Source organism: Lytechinus variegatus, chromosome 2, assembly GCF_018143015.1.
Source record: "Lytechinus variegatus isolate NC3 chromosome 2, Lvar_3.0, whole genome shotgun sequence".
Taxonomy (NCBI): Eukaryota; Metazoa; Echinodermata; class Echinoidea; order Temnopleuroida; family Toxopneustidae; genus Lytechinus; species Lytechinus variegatus.
Genome location: NC_054741.1, coordinates 16,508,584 through 16,534,192, shown reverse-complemented (window position 1 = coordinate 16,534,192; position 25,609 = coordinate 16,508,584). Strand labels below are relative to the sequence as shown.

The following is a 25,609-nucleotide window of genomic DNA, read 5'->3' as shown; positions in this document are numbered from 1 at the left end:
GAACCCCCCAAAAGAATCACATACACCTAATGCCATGGTCACATTTGTTCTACGGCGGCCATACGGCGAGTCGAAAACAGCCGTTTTAACAGTTTTTGTCCAACTACATATAGGGGGTTTGAATCAAAATTGATAAAACGGCTGTTTTCGACTCGCCGTACGGCTGCTGTAGAACAAATGTGAGCATAGTCTAATTTGTCTTTTTGATATATCAAGGAGTAACCAGCACTGTGCTGCTATTTTCCTTGGTATTGCTGGCAGAAAAAAAACGCCTGAATGGTTCATTTGTTTACTTCTTTGTGCTTGATCATGTAACACTAAATAATGATGCAGAAAGAGAACATTCAAGATTTAGTCATTGTAAAATGATTACTGGTTGTAACAAACAATGAATGAATGACTGGGCCATGTTGTACAAATATTTACGATTGATCCGATCAATCGCAACTATGGATGGCCAGCAACGTCAACATCTATTATGCATGTTTGTTCAAAATATTTTCTAGATGTGATGCATATTCATCCATTCATTGTTTTCTTGAAAATTCACTGCGCTTCTCTTTGCATTAATAGGACATTGTGCAAATTTTTCGTAGAAAAAATTATAACACTAATGGATTTCCATAGAGTTACGATTAACTGAATCAATCGCAGCTCTTTGTACAACAGGGCCCAGGTTGTTTCTTGTAATTAATCTACGACCCTGTGGCATGATGGTTAGCAATTTGATCATAAGGATGAATCCTAAAATTAAACCTAAATCTACAATGGATGCTCCTGATTGATGAAAGTTTAAGTTGTATTTCTAGAGCTGCCAAACTGAACAAGAACATTTCAGTATTTTTAAGGATGAAAATCAGTATTTTGGTGAGAAAATTGGTGTTTTCAAAGACATACCATAGGGGACCACATTAAACTGAAAGCTTAGAAATCAATATTTTTTAATGAAACCATAAGTATTCTCCTCATTTGTCAGTACTGCATACAGAAAATCTGTCCTACTTGGCAGCTCTGCATTTCTCCTATCAAGTTGAGCTGGACTGAAAAGTTAAGCTGGGTAGGTCCCTGGTAATTCAATCTATTGTCAAATGAAATCAATTCAAATTTATTCCATGAACTTTATGGATTCTATGAGACAGAAAACTTTCAATGAACCTCTAAAGCTTAATGGAATATCCATTAACGGAAAGTACAATTTTTGTTCAATATCAAACCATAAAAGCCACAATAGCCCCAAATTACAAGAAATTGTAGCAATGGGGAGATATAGATACATGCAGATTTCATTTATAAACAGCATTACTTTAGTGCATATTCAACATTCTTTGGAAAAACGGGGAACTGTCCCTGGGAAAGTGTCTTTGACACTTTTTTTATCATATACGACAAATTATACACAAAAAATCCATGATTTTAAAAGCCCTTCATTGTTTAATCCTATTTTGTTTATTCAGGCCAGTGTGTTTGTCAAAAAGTGTCTGAATTAGCAGACTAAAGGAGCTGAATGGGACTTGTGTAGAGTTGAAATGACACGTACATTATATTAGACTATATACTAGCACTGTCGACAATACATTATGCATGCTAGTTGACCAACTATGGAGCTGATTAACTCAATTCGACTTGGGAAATGTGATGTGCATTGTAATCACATATTTTCAGTAAAGCACAATATTGTCACCACATATCCCCCCCTAGCCTTTAACCCTTTCCACACATACTTCGCACCAATGGACACTTAGTGCTACGTAGGAACTTCACGTTTCACGCTCAAGCAAACAATCAGCACTGAGGGGTTCATGGCCCAACGCACAAAGAGTTAATCAAACATAAAAGGGATATAAACTGAAATATGGCATAATAATAAAAGCTCCTCTGGTAGTAGTGAGAGAAAAAATGGTACTGTTGTTTGATTATGCTCCTTCGTATCAATGACATGAACTTTCAATAGGTGGTTTCAAACTGCCTCGATCATAAGAATCCCCGTTAAATCATGAGAACTTTTTTAGGCTAAAAAATACCCATTAGTTATTCCTGCATTTACACCACCCCGAAACATACCCTTTGGGATAAATTCCTGAAGTTACGAGCATGCGCAGTATGGTCTGATAAGGAAGCGAGGTGCGAGATTCAAAATCACTAGCTCAGCAGCCACCCAAGGCACCCACGCCTAACTACAGCTGGGCTAAAGTTCCTGTACATTATTCTCACATTGACAAAATACCTGCGACCTTGGAAAAATCCCCGAAAAAGTTCTCGTAATTTTGACCAGTACCTACTATTTAGTGGGTATTTTCTTTCGAGGAGATTACGCGCAATTTGCTTGGTATTTTCTGATTGGGGTAAATTTCCAGATCAGAAAATACCTGGAACTGACGAACTTCGAGGCGGTCTGAAACCACCTAATGTTTGTTTGCTTTCAAAGCGTTCCAAGGGGCATTAAACCCCGGGAAATAACACAGATAGGTAATACACTACAATAGCTACCCTGGCCTTCACTCTGGAAGTCTTTCCTTTTTTGTTTTAAGTTCTACTGCCAAATGACTTTAAATACCACCTTTTCCTGTTGTAAATAAATTCAGGAAGGAAAGGAAGGAAGGGAGGGAATGATGTAGGTGGTAATTTATAGTTTGTATGGTACATTCCTTATTTTCTGTGATTGCATACGTGAAGCACTACAGTTACATCATTCTTCCTGTCATGTAAAAAGAGATAGGGAAGGGAAGTATGTGAGGGTAGGACAGGGAAGAGAGAGGGAAGAGAAAGAAAGAAAGAAAGAAAGGAAGGGAGTGGTGAAGATGTGGTTATAGACAGATGGGACAGAGTGAAAGAGGGAAATAGGGATTAAGAGAAACAGAGAGAATTGGGAACAAGAGAGAGAGAGAAAGAGGGATGGGAAGAGTGCAGAAATTTAAACAATGTCATGAAATATGGTAATCATTTATGTTTAAAAAGTCAAGAAGACATCATATTGCTTTAAGCAGAAGGTGGCAAAGGCAAGCAACTTATTTAAATTTTACACATAAGTGCCATTTCTTAGACTGACCCAAATGCTAATAAGTAATTTTAAAAATTTAGAAAATGGGGAAAATTGAGATATGCAAAGATTCTGAGAGAGAGAGCATTTCAAAAGTTTACTGATTCCTTGGATTAGACTATCAATATTTGAATATTTCACAATAACATCTTGAGATGGAAATGATACAAAAAGGGAATAAAAACCTTTGGAAAAATTCTGATGAGGTACAAGGCAAGATAGATCAGAGAGAAAACTGAGAGATATAATGTTTGGAAAAAGAGGGCGCCAAACAGGCAATCAGATATTTTAGATCAACTCTCTAGCACCTTTGGTTGTCATGAATTTTGGATTTGAATGTAAGCAAGAATGAGATTGCAAACTGAATGCTAACAGCAAATTTCAGCAGCTAATAGTGACTAAGGTTTGTTGAAGTCAAGTTATAATATTTCTTTGCAATGTTGCTTTGCACCGCCATGACTGTAAGCAATCGAGGAGAAGTTCATCCTGATGATAGAGACGAGAATTGGTAAGTTTTGATGAAAATCCATCAAAAAATTTTCTTAAAATTCATGAAGTTTTAAATTGTGTTGTCCTATACAAACAGCTGTCTGAATTGAATAAATTTTAATGTTTTAATGGTTTATGATGTCTGAAAATGTTTCGTTTATAGAAAAATATATGAATTGATGTGTCGGATGATATGATGAATGCAAAAGTAAAAATCAATTTCAATGATAACATGACACATGAAGGAATGGAACTGTTCATGTGTGACGTCAACAAATTGAAACTTGATACATCGACAACTCAGTTTATCTTTGATGAAATTTCAGTGAATTTTTACCTACATGTTTCTTTTTGCTTTCTTTTATTAAAACAAATTTACTATCAGGGGGTACTGCCCCTTTAAAAATGCTTGCTTAGCTTCAGTTATCACTTAATGAATACAAAAATGCATGTATAGGCTTTACACACCTCGAATTTGGTGGTACTTGATCTGGCCTCTAGCACTACCCTTAACATGGGACTTATACTCAGGTCCATTCCCTCGAATTGTGAGATGGGTTAGCCCCACATTTAGTCCAGGTTGGTAGTTCATAAAGCTGTTTGAAGTTAAGAGCGACTTTAAGATCGACTGGTAATCCTTTTCTTCAGTGCTAAAATAATCACCAATGAACATTTGAATAGTAAATATCATTTACCACAAGAAAGGATCAACAGTCATTTGCAAAGTCACTCTTAACTTATGAACAGCTTTATGAAACAGCCCCCAGATGGGTGTTTCATAAGTTATGAGCGACTTTGCAAATGACTGGTGATCCTTTCTTGAGGTAATCATACACCCCAAGTGTACACACCAGGTGTAGATTTAGCTCCAAAGAAAAGATCACCAGTCGTTTGTAACTTTATGAGCAGCTTTATGAAACGCCAACCAGGATTATCTCACCCAGGACAAATTCAGCGGTTGTCCAACTAACATATATAAGCATACTTCTTAGTAATGTGTAGTATACATTTATTAATGTTTGGAAAAAGATTTGTGATATGACAAATCCTGAATGAATAAGATGCTGCATCCCCCCCCCTTCAGAAACCAGTCATAAATTTTGCAGTAATCCTAAGAGTACATGTTCCCTTGCTTATCTTGAATACTAGTACTTGGGGAAAAATGATGTCATGGCGGGAGGTTGGGAGTGAAATACCTGGCCAAGTCATACCAAAGACTTCCAAAAAATGTAACCTGCAATCTAGCCAAGCACTCAGCATATTACAATGAGAATGGGGAGGGCTAGTAATAACATATTATGTTATGCAGAGCCCACTGGAAGATCAGCTTATAGCTGAAGTGGCCACCTAGGTAAATACAAGATATTGTATGTCATGAAAAAAATACTTTCATGGAAAGCATGTCAGAGAGATCACGAACACTTAGTATTTGAAAAAGTATCAACTACGCTGCAATGAGATCTCAAACACTTTGACACCTTTGAAGATTTTAAGAGGTACAACTAATGACAACTGGCAAATTGTCTTTTGACTTGTTTGCAGTCCCTGAAGTAGACATTACTGTCAGACTAAAATATGAGATATTACTTATAAGTCATATTAAACACACTTTCATGGAAAGCATGTCAGAGAGGTCACAGAAAGTATCATATTTGAACAAGTATTGACTACACTGCAAGAAGATTTCAAACACTTTGACACCTTTGAAGATATTTTGATCAGGTAAAACAATTTATGGCGACTGTCCAATTGTCTTCTGACTTGATTGCGGTCCCTGAAGTACACATTACTGTCAGACACAACCTTGGAAGGGTACTATCAAAACCCTTCTAATTCCCTGGGGTGGGAATCAGCATATATGGCACCTTACTAAAAAGTACAACCAGGTATTTCTAGCAGGACTCCAACAATAATTTTTTTCCATAGTAATATTTGCAGTCAAAATAAAGGACTGCAGAAAGTTACTGTGAAAGACGCTTATGGCCTTTATAACAGGATTCCTGCTATTGGACACGGTAATAAAATTGTAATTCTTTTGAGGTGCCTCGCTCACTTCGTGAGAAAATATCTTCTTATTGCAAAAGAAACAATTTAAGAATTCATATAATATTTCATATTACGGTAATATTTAAAAACTAATCTTTGCCTATGACCACCCATGTCTCCTTTGTAATTTTTCTTCTTTCTTGTAGGTCTTCTCCTCCTCACTGAAGATCTTGTCGTACCCCTCCTCAAGCTCCACCTCTTCTGTTCTCGTTGCCATGGAAGCCGGTTGCCGTGGGAGACCTAAGAGAGCAGCATCGAGAGGGAGGACGGCAAGGTCGTCATCCTGATCGGCGTAGAGGATACCAAAGTCCTCCAGGATGCTGCGGGCAGTCTTGGAGTTGAAGCTGATGGTGGCACCTGTTCTTTCCTGGACCCATTGTTCAACGGTCTTATCAAGGGCTGAACCAGATATACCACCTGAATAAACAGATAAAAGAACAAAGAAAATTAAATGTAAAAAAGTAAGAAAAAAGCACATTCGCATGCAAGCAAGTTCAACATTTCAAGAAGCACACAGAAAAAATATCAAGAATATGGGGGGGGGGGTAGGCTAACTCCCTTCCCTCATTTTCAGCCCTAACAATTTATAAAGATTTCCAACAAAATTTGGTTAAACAGAATAGCAAAGTGAATCATCAATAAGTTTTACCCTGTCCAATTTTTTTCTAAACCAGACGCTCACTGCTCTGACAAGACAATACATCCCTCATGACTATATTGGCCATGAATGGTAACTGTCTCATTATTCTATTTTATCAGGGACTATACTGACATTCCACCTACAAAGGAAACAATTAAGGATTCCAATGTACAAGAATCTATAGAAACAAACATGCATCATTCTGATTACCTAATAGTGGAGGAAGACTTGTTGGATCGCTGTTTGCTGCTTCCCTCACTGTGTCAGGTCTGTTTGTGAGCAGGAAGGTATAAGCCAAAAGACACTCCTTGAAGCTCTCATCCTGCGCCCTGTCAACGACCAAAGCAAGGAGCCCTCTATTGTTGGCAACATTCTTAAAATAAAGAGTCTTGGATAGCTGCATCATATATCTAGTACGTCGGTTCTTGTAACTGTTCCACCCACGAAGACCAAAGATACCAGCCGCTGTGGCAGCGATAAGTGTCCATTGAAGCTGGATGTCAGCTAGAAATGTAACAGCTTTCATCAGTAAGCTGAGGGAACCGATAGATGCCATAGCCATCAGGAGACCTTGATCAAATGCACTCATCTTTATCTTGCCATCAGGAAGCAACTGCTCTATTGCTCCTGTAGGTATTTCTTTGAACATCTTTAGCATAAGCTTGTCTTGGCCCTTTGGTTTGACAGCAACAACAATGCGCTTGTAGAAGTGGACAGGAGCAGGCGGTGACCTCTTGGATGCCTTGTAGAAGGCCGATTTTGACAGACGTGTGTACCAGGGAGTGGTGTCTGCAGGTAGTTCCTTGCCTAGAGCCCAGAATCTAAGGGTCTGATAGTTCTTTGGATTTACACTAACCTGGAGAAAAAAAAAATCATAAGAAGTTGAAGCAAATGTTCATTATTTGTAACAATCAAGTTTAAATATTGTAAAGCATATACGATATTACAACCTTTGAATAAATGTTGACATTGTGAACTACATCAACCTGCTTTTAATAAAAGAAGCACATTCTAAACACTGCTGATCATAAACTTGCAAGAGATAGATATTTATTCAATTATCTCCTGTCAAACTAGATTTTTTTTTAAATAGCATAATGTTGATTTGTTTCTTTTTTTAGGATGCAGCTGTCACAATCAACCTCATTCCCTTCATACAGGTATAACTGTAACAAGAAAATTTGTAATGCAAACTTACTGTATGCCATAATGGAACAAATAGTCAGTTAACTAACGTTCTGATAATACCAAACTTGAGTTACTGATTCGTTTGGTTTATAAGATATGACCAGTTCTTGGAAAGATTGTCGGTGATTGCCTCAAGTCTGTCACGATCAGGCAATGTAACATAAAAATGACCATTGTATGAAGATCACATCCCTATCTCTCTTACAGAAAAGCAGAGATGAAAAGGCTTAAATGCAAGAAGAACATTGCCAATGTGAGAGTATCAAGAAAACATCAGGCAAATTAGAACAGTTGTGTTGAAATACTGTAAAAGCTGTTATTTTCACAGGGGTTTTATTTCCGCGGATTTCACGAATTGCCAATTGGCAAAAATATTGACACATTTGGTAATCAGTGCCATTCTCTAAAATGAAGTGGAAGTGTTTGATATATAACTTCTGATCGCGAAAATGTTCGGACCCCCCGCGATTCATGAAAAATTATGTAGGCCAAAATAACAGCTTATAAAATAGCTTTAAATGATAAAAATCTTATCCTCTTTTCAGACTGGCTGGGAGGCTGATGAACAGTCAAACCTGTCTTAGCTGTCATCTGTCTAAAGTGAAAACCTTTCTATTGTGCTCACATTTGAAAGGAATGTGCGGTAAAGAACCTGTCTATAAAGGCCATATTCTACAATGGCCACTTTTCTGTTTCCCTTTGGTGGCCTTTATTGCACTTACATTAACCCCTTCTCCTGCCATATGTTCATCAAGAGCCTTCTTCACAACATGGCTTGGAAGCTCATGGAAGTTAGCACTCTCCATCAGAGCCTGGAGTTTCTGCATCAACCAGAACTCACTGTCCTCTTTCTCCCGTTTCCCAAGTAATCGGTTAGCTATGGTGTCCTTATCTGGGTTTACAGGGTCAAACAGTTGCTGCAAAGAATATCATTAAAGAAACAAGAATAAGTTCTTAGAGATTGCTACTATGGAGTTTCACCAAGCGATGTAAACAAGGGTTCAATAACAGGAGTAATCAAATGACCATCAAATTAAAAAGAACAAGTAAGAAGTCTTTGTTAAAAATTTGTGAAACAGAATAGCAGTTTTATCATTAATTCAGAGCTGATGAAGACTTGCAAATGTACCGTACACCCATAATAAAGGACAAAACTGCTATTAGATCAGCCACTGGTAATTTATGTCATTTAGTACAAAGTCTTCATTCTTTTAACTTATAAATTAAGCATTTTCATAACTTGGGCAGTTCATGTTAACTGCTTGTCCATTACACATCTACCACTATTTTTTTTATCAATTAATGAGAACCTACATTATGGATAGTTATTTTAATGCTGCAGCATTGTTTACTTTTTTATTCTTAGTGGTTAAGTATCAAAGTAATGACATCACAATTTTTTCAGCATATTTGATATCATATTTTGGTAGGGCATGATGAAATTCCTCAACTGAGACCAAATGGGAATCAGTCCATGGGGGCCAAAGATAAGATATTATAAAATTCATAATTAGCCCGACTGAAGTCAAAGCATTATTTGCCTGGTTTAGCACCAGGCAAAAAAATGTAATTCCAATGGGGCTACCGGTATATACCACTCAAGTTCATCCAATATAATAAATAAATATCAATGATGTAATAAAGAAATCAGGATTCAAAGGAAACATAAAAATAATTGTCATAATTCTGTCATAATATTATGACAGAATTATGTCAGCATGCAAAGACTTAACAAAAAATACCTTAAGTTCTGCTAAGACACCGTGGTACTGTTTGCTGATGGCATTGTCCATGGCGATGGCAAACTCCTCAAACCTTCTCCTCTCGGCATCAGTAAGAAAGTCATCCTCCTGCATGAGTTCCCTGATGAGAGATCGTCTGGAGAGAGGGATGAATCTCTCCCGGAAGCCATCCTCGTCGTTAGGGCCAACGTCCAGGACAGGGTTCATACTCGTTGCCTTGGTCACAGCCTTATCTTGGGCGGGGCCCGATGACGGGGTCACTGCTGTAGTGGGAGTGCTGGTAGCTGTCGTGCTGGTGGTGGATGATGAAACTGATGATGACTGAGATGATGATGGCTGGGTAGATGATTGTGATGAAGATGTTGGTGATGACGATGATGAAGCAGATGGTGTGGATGTGCTGGTTTGAGGAGCAGCTGAAGAGCAGTAGCAGTGCTGCTGCAGAGGCCAGGGTTGAAACTTCTGTTTGTAGGAAAGGGAAACAACAACATTTGTGAGATAATGGAAGAGTACACAGCAATAAAATTATTTTTAAAAAACATGGGACTGACTATCATCACCATTATTGCTTATGACGATGATTGTAAGTTTTTTCCTAGATCTCTCTTGTAGCATCAAACCTTTTTTTTCACATTTTATTTAGCAAATATTCTCAAGGCCAGTGGCGGTTACTAGTTTTTATCCGACTGCTAAAAAATTAAAACTGCTCATGGGTAGCCAGAAGGAATGATGGCTAACCATCCTCTCCAATGTACCAGGATTTATGTATTTTGTAGCAAAGGCATGCACACATCAACATGGTTCAAACCCAGAGAGCTGAAATGGGAGGACGTTGCTCTACCAATTGAGCAATAATTCCTCCAAACACATGTAGAAAATGGATTTTTAGAATGACACATCTTTTTCCATTTGGTGTCATTCATGGGATCAGGGTCTCATTCCAACAATCACTTCTAGTCACTCTACCTTGTCTATCTTTTGAGGGGCCTTTCACAAGTGAATCTTAAATCATCATTGTAATGACGATTGCTTTTGTAATCAGGACTGTGATTATCGTACGTGATTCCAATCATGTTCTAGTTTGGTTTCACACATGCTAGATTTTCATCATTAGCCTTACAGTATTTTTCACCGGAATCATCATTCAAATTACGATTTTTTTTTCACAGAGTGAAAGGATGATAGATCTGATTGTTTTGTCTAATCCCTATTACATAATGAAACTTTTGCAGTGTTTAACCTTAGATATTTTCCTCCTTCTCCCTTTTTTCTATAAAAACATTTTCTTTTTCAATGCCCCCTTTCTCCATTATCCCTACATGTATGTTTCTTTCTTTCTCTCTGTCGATCCCTCTCTCTCTCTCCCTCCCTCACACATCTCTTTCCCCTCCTCTCTCCTTCCCATTTAATCTCTCATAACCCTTTTCTGTACATCAACATGCATCTTAGCCTGATATCTCACCTTTGCATGCTTTTTGCAGGTGCTGTGGAATGGTTTTGCAAGTGGGGGGGGGGGGGGCATGGGGGCTGACCATGGAAAAAATCATAATAATCACAAGATGGGTTAATTAACATTTTTGTACACAGTTTTGGAAAAAGTGCGAGGCCTGAAGCCCTGCAGTCCCCCCCCCCCCTTCCACAGCCCGTTTCGGCTCTGCATAGGAAGCACTACTGTAGCTTTGGAGAAGCTACAACATGGGCGGGAGATGGTGGTCATAAAACTGTTCAGAAGTTACAAATCACTTTACAAGCAACTTCATAAACAAGTGCTGATTAAATATCTTCTGCGTTTTTAATTGCAATAGCAAAATTTGAACTACACAAATGAAGGTTGCAGTTCTTGCATTAATGCAAGTTATTGCTAAACATTCTTCATATAAGAGCATTTTTTTTTTCCATATAATGAAGATTTTTTAAAATGTAAATACTGTCACAATTTGTGAAAACATCAGATATTATATAACGTTCTACAACAATTTAATCATGTTTTTTTTTCAAAATACTGTCAAGATTTTTTGAAAATTACAAAAAAATTTGGGCATATCATTTTGGCACTCATGACAAATAGACATTCTAATCTGACAGAGACCTTGATAATCCAGCTGTTTAGCATCATTTGTAATTATTTAAAGCAGCTTCATACTCTAGCTCTCTTTCAAACTTTGGAGGGACAAATAACTTTAAAAGTCATACACAATATACATGTAGTTACACACCTCCTCTACAAGTTCAATTACCTGATCAGAGTACAAGTAGAATACAGAACTGCTAAAAATAAATTATGATGACATTTTTCATAAGGTTATCATCAGATTGAAGTCTTGTGACTTATTATCATTTCAAAGGCTATGGTCAAGCACTGTAATTATCTGTAAATCATTTGCATATGTTGATAGATTATTAATTCATCTGAACAAATAAAAAAACTGCCAAAAAGTAGAATAAAATATGTATCACTCAGAGTGGGTGGGTAGGGGAGCTGGAGGGTAGGGGGGGGGGCTCTTTTAGAAAAATCTATGGAAAGCCACTTACACCAGTGTTGTTTTTGTCTATTAAGCTTTGAAGGACATTCTCTGAGAGATAGATTGTACTGAATAACCAGCAGAAAAATATGACAATATATGTCATTCTGTAGAATTTCTAATTGTTTTAATTTAAGTTAAAATATGCTTTTATCAATCATTCTCTTTAAATTTACATACTACATGTATATATGTCATTTGACTCCAAATTCATGGAATTATTAGGAATAAAGGCATATGTTTACAAGAAACTGAGACATTTACAAGAGTTTCTACCTTTAAACATTTCAAAGATTAAATCATTATCTCTCACTTTATTTCTCACACTAAACAGTTATCTTATGAATATAATAAATAAAATCTAAGATCAAAAGCATACTGTAATATACAAGAGAAAACAAAAATCAAACAACTCATCAAGGAAATAAAGGTTTTTGAAAGGAATAAGTAAAATATGGCCAAATTTCAAAGTGGAATAACCCGTATATCATTATCAAAATTAAATTTATGAGTGTACAGATATCAAAATAAGCTTAAATATTTGAAAAATATTGAGCTCATATTGTAAAATTATTAACACAAGTATGAGACATTATCAAAACAAAGTCCAGGCAAGCATATATGGTCATTTTCAAACGTGAGTGACACGACAATCGGAGAGGTTTAAGGGCTCATATCTTCAAACTCAAAGGTTATGAATCAATCATGACTACTATATTATATACAATGTAGGACTGGCATGGGCCACTACGAGTTTGATTTGAATTCAACAATTCGTTTAGTAGATATGATTAAAAAACGGTGCGTGAGTGACACGACAAATTTTGGACATGGGTTTCTGACCACTAACACATATGGTTGGATTCGTGCCCAAGTAGTTGTCATGGAGTACTGTGAGTACCAGTAAATGGACAAAAATAGTGTACCTATCTAACACATATAGTCAAAATCAATCAAACCTCTATGGAAAATGGTACCCTCCTATATACCGTGAGTGACACGACATCCAAAACGTGAGTGACACGACAAGTGCAAAAATACAACATTTATCTCAACATTGAAAGTATTTTTTGCATGATGTAGAAGAGTAAAATACCATTAACCAAAAAACAAGCTTAATTACATAATAACTGCTTTCTTTAAAGTTCATAATATGTCATCCTGATGTTTTAATCTTGGTTTATGGTCATATTTGCCCATCTACTCATATTCCCTATACCATACCACATTATCACACTAGGGCTTCTACCACTCTCCTCTTTAGAGGAGGAGGGGGCCCTTGAAGGAGGTGTTATGAGGTCTTGGCATTGACATCAACTCAAACATTCTTTTTGTGGCCTGATATCCTCTTTCTCCCTATCTGTATATGAAAGTTTCAGGGGGAATACAATTAAGCATCCACAAGGGATGGAATAATTTTTCCCTGTAAGAAAGGTATTCTCAATAGTCACTCACATCATCTGGCATGGTCTGGTAGCCAATGATGTCATGTATGACTCCTTTTTCTTGAAATATTGGATTACAATATTATCCTCCTTTAATATTTTAGGCATTGTCCAAATAGGACATGGCAGTTTCAATGTCTTTTTTGGTACCAAACCACAATCACGTTGCTGCACACTTCAGATGGACTATCAGCAAATCCTTGAGAAACTTGGGAATTCAACTCAACAAGCATAGGTTTTCTCCTGAATACTGCTTGTATGTGGACCCTCCCAAGGCAGTACATGTAGGCACTATACCAAAATTCAGAGCTATGCTTTTAGCTGGAATCTTGTGCCTTTTCATTGCTAATTATTTGATCATATACCATACCACGGGAATCCAGGGAAAGCCACAAGGTAAAAGACGCAGTCAGTACCTGATTCTTGCAGTCTGCTACTATTACATAACAACTACAAGTCATTAGCCTTTCCTTTTCTAAGCCCTTGGATGTCACACTAAAATCCAATTCAGCATCCTAACCAGGCTCCTTTTACATGTATACCTCAATACCTTTTTCCCCTCGAGGTCCAGCTCTGTTCTTATCAGGGTACCCCCCCAAAAAAACAAAATTGATCTACTGGTACATGGCAACCCATCCAAAGTTGCTCAAATCAAAATGCGGTCTTGGTTGGGACTTGTTGGGACCTACATGAACATGCATCATTTTGTTGTAATGAATATGTGTAAATGCAAATCTGCTCTGAACACACATTGGCCCGCTTACGGTAGTTTGCTGTTCATACCCTACATAGTAGTTAATCACTAGCGGTATGAATGGTGGCCGAACAAATAATGATTTTGAACTTGGCATGTAGCTGCTTCAAGCAATATCCAAAATGTTCTATCAAATCTCAGTACATTCTCACCTGAAATGTTTATGTTTTCTTGCAAATTTGTTTATTTCATGTCCTGGAATACAAGCTTTGTGGCAAATGAAAAGGTTGATTTAATCAATCAGAAGGAAAAGAAAAATATTTTCTTTTCCGAATTTGAAAAAATGTTTGGTGTTCATGGTGATCGCTTATATCTCATGTACACTACTTTACCACTAAAATTTCTGCAAATTTCAAAAAAGGATCCCTGACCTTTCTAGCTATGAGTATAACAAAGAAAAGAAAGGTGAACTTTCTGCTCATTTCTGTAAATGGAGACAGAGAATGTTCAAGTAATACCTAGGTATGACTTGAACCATCACCATCACCAATCCTTTATGCATAATTGTAAATATGTCCATTGCTAAAGTATTGTGGTTTTCCTCTTGATACATTCATAATTTTGTGTTGATTGATTATGTTGTTATATTCTTAATCACAGTACATTCACCAAAATATGAATTAGGATCCGAGTCTTCATACCAATGGAAAATTGTCAGAATTTTTTAAACCAAGGCAACCACGGAGAGGAGAGAAAATAGATGAACTTTATGTCAAATTCAATATTTCCATAATAAGGAGTAAAATTAGGAAGATGGAGGAAATTATTAGACTAAAATAGGCCTAAATGATGTCAGGAACAACATTTTGACTGTATCCCTGGTAAAACGCTTCAAAAATTACTGGATGTCCTTTTTTATATACAACATAATACCGTGAGTGACACAACATTTTGTGAGTGACACGACATTGTGAGTGACACGACACAACTTTAACAGTTAATTTTAGCTTTACCTTAACACATTGGACCAAGTTACTTTATATACAATAAGGTACAGATAAACTGTATTTGCTCCAGTACTGGGATAAATAAATTTTCAGAATACACAGCTCTAGAAAACTTTTTGCATTTAAAACGTGAGTGACACGACAACCAGTTTTGAAAACTTTGAGACCCAAGTTTTTTCAGAAAAACACTTCAAAGAATTTTTTTTTGCTATTTAGGAGTTAGATACAATACACAGCTTGTATCTTGCCAACAAATGCGCTTCTAATACAAATTTTATATTGTGATAGGCAATATGTGAATTTTAATGCAAAAATCAACATTTTGTAACATTTAATTTCCCTTGCATAAAATTCACTGTATCTCAAGACATAATTAATAATTTTATGTAAATGAAATGGAAAAATATACTTTAAGATGTCTAGTTTCTAAAAACATTGAAGCCTAATGATTTCTAGCAAGTTTTAATTTTCACCCCCATGTCCACTTTTGTTTGAAAATGACCATAAGAGACAAGAGGTTTACTATATGTATGTAATGAAAACAGATTCTATTTGTTAATTTTGTTCCTTTTTCATATTTTGTGAAGCGTATGAATGGCAATCAAGAACAAGCTTAATTAATCACTACTACACTGTAAATCATGAGAAAGACAAGTACATATATACATATTTATTTTTTATTGCAACAATTTACACAGTCACCCAACACTTTTATTTATCAAAACTTGGTGTTAGGTATCTTGCTTTTCCCCACAATGAGAAATGCATGAATGTTTTTTGTTCACAATGCTTAGAATGTTAACTACATGTAAATGTAGTTACAAACCTGATTTCTGATTGATCGACACCTCTACATAATAGTTTTCAGGCTTGTACAAAACAAATAATGAAAATTCATATTTGTACAATGGTACAAAATTTTGCATTTTGTGAAAGGAAATTAATACATGTATATCCACCGAGTTTTGCATATCGGTAATTGAATAAACATAGTCTTACATCAGACTCAATATCTACTCTCTGTTGAGTACTCTTATAACTGCTACAATATCTACTAGTATTCTTCATATTAATATAGCATATCTTTTCAATATTCCTTATGGTAAATGCAGACACAACCTTCACAACAGAGAAATATATTTAGTATAAATGTAACTTGGCAGGTGGACGGATTGTTTTTTTTCACATTGAGCAACCCAAATAATGTACATGTATAACCGGCTATTATCCCAGCAAGACAAGCAATTCTCAGATCTCATTTTGCAATCAAATGAACATATAAAAACAGTTTTTAAAAAAGACCCTCCCCTGAGCATGATACATTAAGTTTCATAAAAAATCAAGAGTTCAACAAATAGTTTAAAGATAATAAATTAAGCCAAGCTCAGATGCATGCGGATCTCTTCCATTCATTATTCATTTATCATTTTATTGTGTCAAGAATAATGTCATCAGTCAAAATTCTTCGGACGAGGGTTCATTTTGACAGTGTATACATCTTTACCATGAAGTCCTGTCATGAAAGTCAGAAACATGTTGTCATTGGTGATCGTCACCCGAGCAAACCCCCCTAAACTTGCGACGTTATCATCCATAAACTTGAGCCATGAGGGAGGGATGGAATCTGCATGCTTGCGAGATGGCTCAACGATATCCGCCGATCCTATTACAAAGTACTCTACAGTGGAGTTATCCTGCTTGATGTGCTGGAGATTATGGTCATGTCCAGAGAAGTAGGCAGTGACATTGTACTTTTCAAGAAGAGGGAGCAACCTGTCAACAAGAATCTTGGTCGGTCCATGCTCTGCAATGGACCAGACCGGGAAGTGACCACCAACGATGAGGTAGTCAGCAGACTTGGAAGCTTCTAATTGCTTCTCAAGCCAATCCCATTGCTCCTCTGCAGCTGTGGTACTAGAAGGTCCCGGAAGGTCAGATCCTGTAGTCTTGTCATGGGTGTTCCCACACAGAATAACAGTATCAACAAGAATGATGGCTAACCTCCTGTTGAAGTTGGGAATCTCAAAGGTGTGACTGTGATAGTAATCAGGAAACATCCATCTCTGAGACACCTTCGTGTAAGCCACCTGTGCAGATATATTTCCATAGTGATCATGGTTTCCTCCAACTACAAACCAGGGAATCTGCATCGAAGGCCAATGGAAGACATCCTCGTAAGTCTCCTTAAACCGTGGATCGTCCACACTGGTCACTCCTTTCTCATAGAAATTGTCTCCAAGAGCAAGAATAAACTTGGCAATGTGATCCGAAGCAGTATTGGACATCTGATTTGCAACAGCCCACTGAAAAGGGCTGAAGTAGGGCCATATTGGTATGCCACCCCAGTCGGCTAGGACCAGGAATGTGTAGTTGTTTGCTACTGTCTGGAACTTTGGCTCATTCCCTGGAGAAGCAGCAAACCTGCTTATTGCGAAAACTGCACACACCTGCAGCATACATGTATACAGAAGAAGCTTCATGGCTGTTCTTTCCTTTCTTTTTATTTATCCTGATAACTTCACAAGTTAATGTGTTTCTTTATCAACAGTAACTATAGTGTGCATTCATGAGAAATTCTTCTGCCAGTGTTTATGTGTTGAAGAGTGCATGTATACTGAACACCATTGACTTTCTGTTCTGTCCTCTTCTTAGCTATCGCCTTTTAGGATAATAACAATGAGAGCACGCATCCTATAGAAAAATGAGATAGACTTTGATCAGTAATATCTTTGTAGGGGACTTCAGATATTGGTGACTTAAATCATTTGTTTACTTCCTGATTTCACAACTAGTCTTGGTATTCAGACTAAAACTGCAGAATATTTTTACTGCTATACCATTCAATCTGCATTACATGAACTTTTTCTTTATTGTCTATTTCTCTCTCCAATCCCCCTCTCTCACTCTCTTCTCTATAACCCCTCTCCTCCTCTATCCCTCCCTTTCTCTCCCTTCTCTCTTTCTTTTACTCTTTCTCTCCCTGTCATACTCGAGTGACCTGAAATCACTCCTCATAGACTTACACTGAGAGCACTGAAAATTACTTTACCATGAAAAACATATTACAAAAATATACTACAAAAATGTTGTTTGCTCACAAGGGGCAACCGCGCAAACCAGGTTTTTGTTGTTTACACGATATTAATATGTATAAATTGCAGAGTGGACTCATTGAAACTTTGATCAATAAGTTTTCACACAAGACTAGCACAGATACAAGTAATTGACAGGGGCCTTAGGCTGCATATTCAGACCTCTTTCTTCTAGTGAAGGGCTTGCACAGCATACCCAATGAACAACCAGTGCAATCCAGTTATTCTCCTTTTTAAAATGTCATATCTAACTCTAATCCATCTCACCATCAACAGGGCATCGATTATGGGGTCTGTGGCTAGTTTACAAGCTGAGACTCAAAGTTGACACCATTCACATTTAATGCCATGTCTAGGGTGGAGACTACACTCTGAATCTTATGTGTGTGTAAAATAAGAAGCAGCCACAGTATTTGAGTGAATCTACATAGTCTCATTACTTCAGACTCTGCATTATGCACCATTCAAAACCCAAACTTCATTGCTTACAGACTAGACTCTGGCTTGCAGTATATTCTCATTCAAAATATTCTTTTGATCACAGCCATCTATAAATTCAACCATTGGAGAGTGACTGATGACAAAATAGTGAGACACACTATGCAATGTCATTGATTTGTTTTTTTACTAATTTCAGACCAGAATGCTGGGGCCGATTGCACGAAAGGGTCTTTCCAAGAACCGTCTTTCGTGTCGCCCATTTATTATGATGCGCCATGTGAAACGCATTTTGAATAAATTACCTGCAAACATATTTTGTTCATCCGTTAAAACAAAATCTTTGTTTATGAAATGATGTGATGTATCATGAAATTGCATACAAATTGGTTTTAAATGCTAGCTAACAAATTTTATTTGATTTATCATACATTTCAGAAATATCCCGCATACAGCGTATCATAAAAGATGGGTGACACGAAGGACGGTCCTTGGAAAGACACTTTCGTGCAATCGGCCCCTGTATTCTTCCAAAGTCAAATTTCACCTAAACTGAACAGATTCTGTGGGTCCAAGGAGGCATGATGACAGATTAGTCAGTTCAGCATAGATTCTGGGCTATATACGCTATATTGTTGCCTAAAAGGTCAATTCTGTTATGTTTTCACTACATTAATGCTAGGAGTGACCACAACCCACTATTTTTACAATTCTCACCTCCTTCATCGTCTCCTCTCCCCTTTTCCTGACTTTCTTTCCCTTCTTTAGAAGTTGTTTTTTTTTTTTTGGGGGGGGTGGTGCCACCAAATCTGGATCTGCCTACATGTACATTTATTATTTTTTGTGAGTGGGATGTGCAGGTGTGTTTCTTCTTCTTTTCTGTCAATCGACAGGTCAACTATTAATTTCGTACAAATTTTCTTTTATTTATTTATTCTTATTATTCTGCCCTTTTCTTCTTACCACAAAATCTACATCTTCAATTTTCATCAAAATATCATCAGGTATGGGGAACTCTCATGTCATCTGTATGAAACAAGTTCAAGGTCAAAAGGTCATCATGACAGCATCTAGACGCCATTTTGTAAAATCACATTATCAACCATATCTTCATTATCAACGCGGGCACGCACTCGTCAGAATTTTGAAATACTCAAAATCACTTTTTGACAAGGGTAGGGTATGATTCAGGTCATTTTACAAATTTCAAACATTTGCGTGCAAAGTATAAGTTAAAATACTGCACAATAAAAGATATCAAAATTCCTTTCAATAGGCCTGTAACAAGTAGTGAATTCGTATTTTTAGTGTAATCCACAGACAAAAAAGAAGGCTTCAAAAAGATAAAGTGTCCGGACACCCGACCCCCCATCCTACAGTTTTCATCATGATGATCATTATTCAGTGACTAAAAATGAATGGATTGATTTATAAATTTTTGTATTTACTGGTACCTTGATGCATTATTTATGAAGTTATTATCATGGATCATTTATTATGACATTATGAAGTTATGGATGTTACAAGTAACAAAGCCAGTCGATGTTTGTATTCACTGGAAGAATCAATATTAAAAGAATACTGTAAAACAAAAAAAAAAAATGTTTACTCTCTCAATGTCAGTTGTAGTAATAATTCATATATTATACTAAAATTAAGATGTGATTATGAATAATTATTATCATTATAATAATTTATGATCACGTATTAAATCTATCCATAACTTGTTCTTCAAAACTGCATTTTGTAACATTGCTAATCGAAGGTACGTACGAAGTGGTTCAAGGGTCAGACCCACTCACACGTATTGCGAGGTAAGTATTATTAGTATACTAACCTCGCACCATGAACCGCATTTGGCATTGGATTTCTAACTAGTGGGTCGCGCGTGCTGCGACCCCATTTCTGGTGTCCACAACACACAACATCTATGGCTTGATTTTTCTGTGCGCAGCGGCATGTAGTGAACCCTTGAGTGGGTCAGACCTATTGTGTTTGCTTTGTTGACAAACAGATCGAGGAATCTACACATGATCGGTCTGGTAAAGTGGTAAGAAACCTTAATATTTTCGCCTTTTCAATAACCAATTTTGGAAACCTTCATATGCATTAGGTGTATGAATGTGTAAAAATAAATAAAATAAAAAACATTTACCTGATTTTTATCTTAAAAGATGAAATCCATCTTTGTTGACCAGTGTCTCTTATTATAGTCATACATATATTGCAGGCAGTTCAAGGCTCCATGATGAATAATTAGTAGTATTACACTTATTGTTTATAATCACATTATAAAATTTATTATTTGTGAAATAATAATTTTTATCTATAAATTGTTCTTCAAAACGGCATCACTAACCGGATGTACGTCATACTTAGGCGGTTCAAGGGTTGACCCTACTGTACTTGCGTTGTGTAAATTTGGATCGAGGGATCTACACGACATCGGTCTGGTAAGAAACTTTTATTTTATACATTTCGATTGACTGTTTTTTTTTAAAAGTAATGAGTAGAGATAATTAAAATCATGACCAATTACATGATTTTTAATAAAAAAGATGGATTTCCTGGGGAAATCCATCTTTTATGCATATATGAACATGGACGGAGGTTCAAGACTCCAATGATGAAGAAGTATCAATTTTTTTAACAAGACATACCTATGGATACCTATGGATGCTTCTGAACGCAGTCTAAGACTCTATATTCAGTTCCAAATTCTGTCTCCTCTTTAGGTTGGCCGGATCATGTCCTGGTGGGTCAGCATCAAACTTGAACTTCACAGGTTCGCATCTCCAATACTTATCCAGTTCATTCTCGAAACTATGGACAGTGGGTGAATTTACTAATTCATTACTAAAGCTATTCCAAGGTTTCCTCATTCTTATGTAAAAAAAGAATTCTTACGTTTCTCAGTTACTGACCTCAGAATGTACAATTTTTTATCATGACCCCTGGTAGGCCCACGCACCTGTCCCAAATCTGGCACTACCTCTTGGTCATACCTGTGAAATAACTTGTATGTTTCGATCATATCTCCTCGCGCACGGCGATATGCTAATGTAGGAAGTTTTAGTTGAATCAATCTTTGTTCATATGGAAGGTTCTTAACCTCAGGTACCAACTTAGTGGCCCTTCTTTGTACATTTTCTATTGCTTGAATATATGGACTCCATACTGCATGAGCATACTCCAAATGAGGTCTAATCAATGCTTTGTACAGGAGTAAGAAGTTCTTCTTGTGGAGATAAACAAATGTTCTCCTAATTAGATTCATTAGCCTATTGGCTTTATTTATCTTTGACTGAAAGTGCTTGTCAAAACTAAGCTTTCTGTCGACAATCACTCCTAAATCTTTACTAGTCTCAACTTGTGATAGATTATGTGAGGCGTTATCATGTGTCATTGTATAGTCATTGAATTCATCATTCTTTTTACCTATTGTAAGTACGCAACATTTATCCAGGTGGAAGTTTAATAGCCACTTGTCTGACCATGAAACTAGACGATCTAAGTCCGCTTGTAATAACTCAGCATCTCTTTATATTTTACATGCTCATCATGGAGTCCTTAAGATTAGGTCAGGGAGGGGCTATCAATAAAATAAAAGCAGTGTTGCCTTTTTTACCAAAAAGTGACAGTTTGTTACTGGTTTTATTTATTACTGGTTTAGCGGATGGTGGTGGTAGCGAAGTGTAGTGGAGCCTACACGAACCATTGCCTGAGGTACGCCGCCGGTAGCCGCTGAAGCCAGACGACGGAGCTCCCCGACATGCCCGAGTTGTGACAAGTGTTTTGTGCATGTGATTAGCCAGGCGGCTTCTTGAGAGTAAAAATCATTTACTGACGTAGGCTTACTCTCAATGGAACCAGGTATTCCTATCCATGCACGTGCGTGGATGGAAAACCTGAAACTTTCGCCCCCGAAATTTCTACTTTCCTTCTAAAAGATCTAGATTTTTCTAGCCCTAACAATGGGATTCAACTTCATTTCCGACATTTCTGCGCCATCAAATTTATTTTTAAACAATTCATCAAAAAAATGAGAAAAACATCAAAACAAGACGGAAGAGACTTGCCCGATGTTTACGCCGCCATCTTGTTTCCCATTGTTCTTCGTAAACGTTACGCGACGCACGCGTCTGTAACGATGGGGGCAAAAGTTTCAGGTTTTGGCGGCCTACACGCACGTGTATGGAAAGGAATACCTGGCTTCATTGAGAGTAATCCTAGCATGGAGGCGTTCTGGGGTAAAAATCATAGTACTATTCGTACCTTTACCCCCTAACGCCTGGCACTTGGCCCTATAGGGCCGTACGTCGGAAAGGAAAATGCAACTATACAAATGCACCAAACAGCGCCTTATAATTTGAATCTGACGTTAACACTTCTGTACATGGGTATAAATATCGGTTAGGAAAGTTTGGTACGATAGAATTAAATGAAAGGGAACAAAAATCGCAGAAATGGGATGAAGAAATAAAAGTAGAAGAGAGTTTACTCACATTTGTTGTCTTCGCCATCTTGGATCCATTGTTAATGCAACCTAGTTACGTGACGCTTATAGAGGGCGGCAAAATCAAGTGCTAAAATGTCCCGCTTCAACCACTGAACCAGGGGGGTGTTTCATCAATATTGTCACGCGACAACTGTCAGCGCTGATATGAAACACCCCCCTGGTTCAGTGGTTGAAGCGGGACATTTTAGCACTTGATTTTGCCGCCCTCTATAAGCGTCACGTAACTAGGTTGCATTAACAATGGATCCAAGATGGCGAAGACAACAAATGTGAGTAAACTCTCTTCTACTTTTATTTCTTCATCCCATTTCTGCGATTTTTGTTCCCTTTCATTTAATTCTATCGTACCAAACTTTCCTAACCGATATTTATACCCATGTACAGAAGTGTTAACGTCAGATTCAAATTATAAGGCGCTGTTTGGTGCATTTGTATAGTTGCATTTTCCTTTCCGACGTGCGGCCCTATAGGGCCAAGTGCCAGGCGTTAGGGGGTAAAGGTACGAATAGTACTATAATTTTTACCCCAGAGCGCCTCCAGGCTAAGTAAGCCTACGTCAGTAACAGAGATGCCAAGTTAAAAAAAATGTTATGCGTGAGATTTTCATGACTCGACGTCTCTGTGCGCGCGCGGCCAGTACTTGCACTCGTACGTTGCGAAAAGCAAAAGGGGCGCGCGCGCATGAGATATGGGCTTCAAAACCATGCGATGCACGCACGGGATTCATCATATCACGTACTAGCTGTGTGCTGACTGCACTCTCGATTCGTCTCGCGTGCCGTGCTAGACGCGAAGGCGGTCGGCCAGTCGTATAATCTGGCGAATAATGCTACTTTTTCTATTTTTTTTTCTGTCGGGTCCCGATGCGTGAGAAAAATGGGTGCCATGCGTGAGATCGTGAGACGGCCCCTGAATGCATGAGTCTCACGCACAATGCGTGAGACTTGGTAGCTCTGCAGTAAATGATTTTTACTCTCAAGAAGCCGCCTGGCTACAATCCTACATACATGTGTCTAAGAGTAAGAGAGCCGGATGTTCACTAACACAGAAATCAGGAGGTGGGACCATAGTAATGAAATTCTTGACAGCTTTACACAGTCACAACTCACAAGAATAAAAGTTGGATTGTAGCAGTATTTCTAACATTATTGGTAGCTTTAACTGTAAGATTATGGTGCCTAAGATTATTTCATACATACCATCTGTCTAATCATGCAACCAAAGCGCAAAGGCAATGGTTGTAATCTGAGTAAATATCTTGCAGCCATAGTGGAAGACTCCTCCAACAACGAGCTCAGCCGAATAAGAGTTAGTTGGTCTATCGGTTGGTCGATCGATCGGATAACGGGGTCATAACGGAATACATAAAAACTTTATGGAAAGAATGTGGTTGTTTATTTAAATTACGTCAAATAGAAAATGTTAATTGGAAGGATATTCATATTGGAGTTAAGGTTTTTGATATAGGGAAGGAACAATTACTAAATCATATTATCTTTCTAATTAAATTTATGATATTTGAGCATAGTAAGGCTAAAAGAAGACCCCCAACCCCTCAAGAGATAAGGAAAAAGATATTGGAAAATGAAAAGGAGGAAAAAAGAATAGCAGAGGCACGTGGAAAATTATCCGGTCACCTGAGGAAGTGGGACAATTTTCATACTTCATGATGACGAGGCACTCCGAATCCATTTGTTTTTGTTTTTAATAAATGCATGGCACTTATTTTCATGACAGCTGCCTTAACACTTATGCGGACAGATGAAATGCATTTGATCTGGTGGAGGTATGTGTGTGTGAGGGTGTGTGTGCGGGTGTGGGTGTGTGTGTGTTAGGGTGTGTGGGCAGGGGGTGTTTGTGCGTGAATCGGTTTTGAGTGTGATGGGGGTGGGATGTGAGTGTGCGGGAAGGTCCGAAGATAGTAAATCTTTTCTCATAAATCCTATATTTTGATAAACTTACAGGTTTCTTTACAGAGTTTTCTTTGTGATAAATGGTGAATAATTCGATTTTAGGCTGCACTTTGTTTTTCTTCAATTAACATATGTATTATGTATATATAAAAATGTAAGAGAAAAGAATGTACATCAGACACTTACAACAAATTGAATTGATTTAGAATTTATTTATGACATTATTTAAATTCATTTTTGTTAAGAATTGTCAAATGTAACCATAATATTTGTAAGTTCAAATCAAACTTTGTAATGAATGTTATATTTTACTATGTTCAATTTTGTTTTATGAGAGAAGAGAATAAAAGATTAGTAAAAAAAAAAAAAATTTCTCAAAAAAATGATACAATTCACAAAAAAACGTGTCTCGACTATCTTATGGCCGCTAGCTTCACAACCCTGAACATTTTCTACAAAATTCTTATCAAGAAAATGACAATAATAGACTAGTTTCACAAAGCATATGCGACCAGTGCTTGTAAAGCTCTAATTTTACTACAAAAGCCTTTTATTCTTGATTTTTGTTAGAATAGACACTGTCTCGGGTCAGTTTTAGATTTTACTATCATTCTCTTTTATAAGTACTGTACCGGCCGTCACCGTCGCCCTCTACGGTTTCGACCACACCACCCCACTCCCTTTCACTCTTGACCGGGTATTGGTGGACATATCACCCCTTAGCAGAAAATAAGATGTTTAATATTTTCAGGATAGTCCGAGCGGTAAGACAGTTAAAAAGGGTGAGGTGGAGGGGAGAGATGAAGAGAGAAAAATAGATGGAAATATGAAAGGAGG

General features: G+C 37.3%; 1 protein-coding gene across 2 annotated transcripts; it reads right to left on the bottom strand.

The window, feature by feature from the left end:
- Nucleotides 1-4,276: 4,276 nt before the first annotated feature.
- On the bottom strand, nt 4,277-24,174 carry LOC121407441 (transmembrane protein 143-like). Of its 2 annotated transcripts, none has more exons than XM_041598510.1 (5): nt 24,059-24,174; nt 9,143-9,607; nt 8,123-8,317; nt 6,423-7,068; nt 4,277-5,989 (listed from the first exon to the last, which is right to left on the bottom strand). In XM_041598510.1, exons 1-5 carry the CDS (start codon nt 24,125-24,127, stop codon nt 5,673-5,675), a joined length of 1,692 nt encoding a protein of 563 aa, XP_041454444.1. In that variant the 5' UTR covers nt 24,128-24,174; the 3' UTR covers nt 4,277-5,672. The 2 variants fall into 2 exon arrangements, with proteins under 2 accessions (XP_041454444.1, XP_041454446.1); XM_041598512.1 differs by having other exon boundaries at nt 9,143-9,604.
- Between the last annotated feature and the right edge of the window lie 1,435 nt (nt 24,175-25,609).

Excerpts from the sequence above, each read along its gene's own strand:
- LOC121407441 (XM_041598510.1), bottom strand. The coding sequence starts at position 24,127 with ATGGCTGCAAGATATTTACTCAGATTACAACCATTGCCTTTGCGCTTT. Across the intron at positions 8,318-9,142 it reads GTGTCTTAGCAGAACTTAAG|CAACTGTTTGACCCTGTAAA; the intron begins GTATTTTTTGTT and ends TATTCTTTGCAG. Across the intron at positions 7,069-8,122 it reads TGGCAGGAGAAGGGGTTAAT|GTTAGTGTAAATCCAAAGAA; the intron begins GTAAGTGCAATA and ends TTTTTTCTCCAG.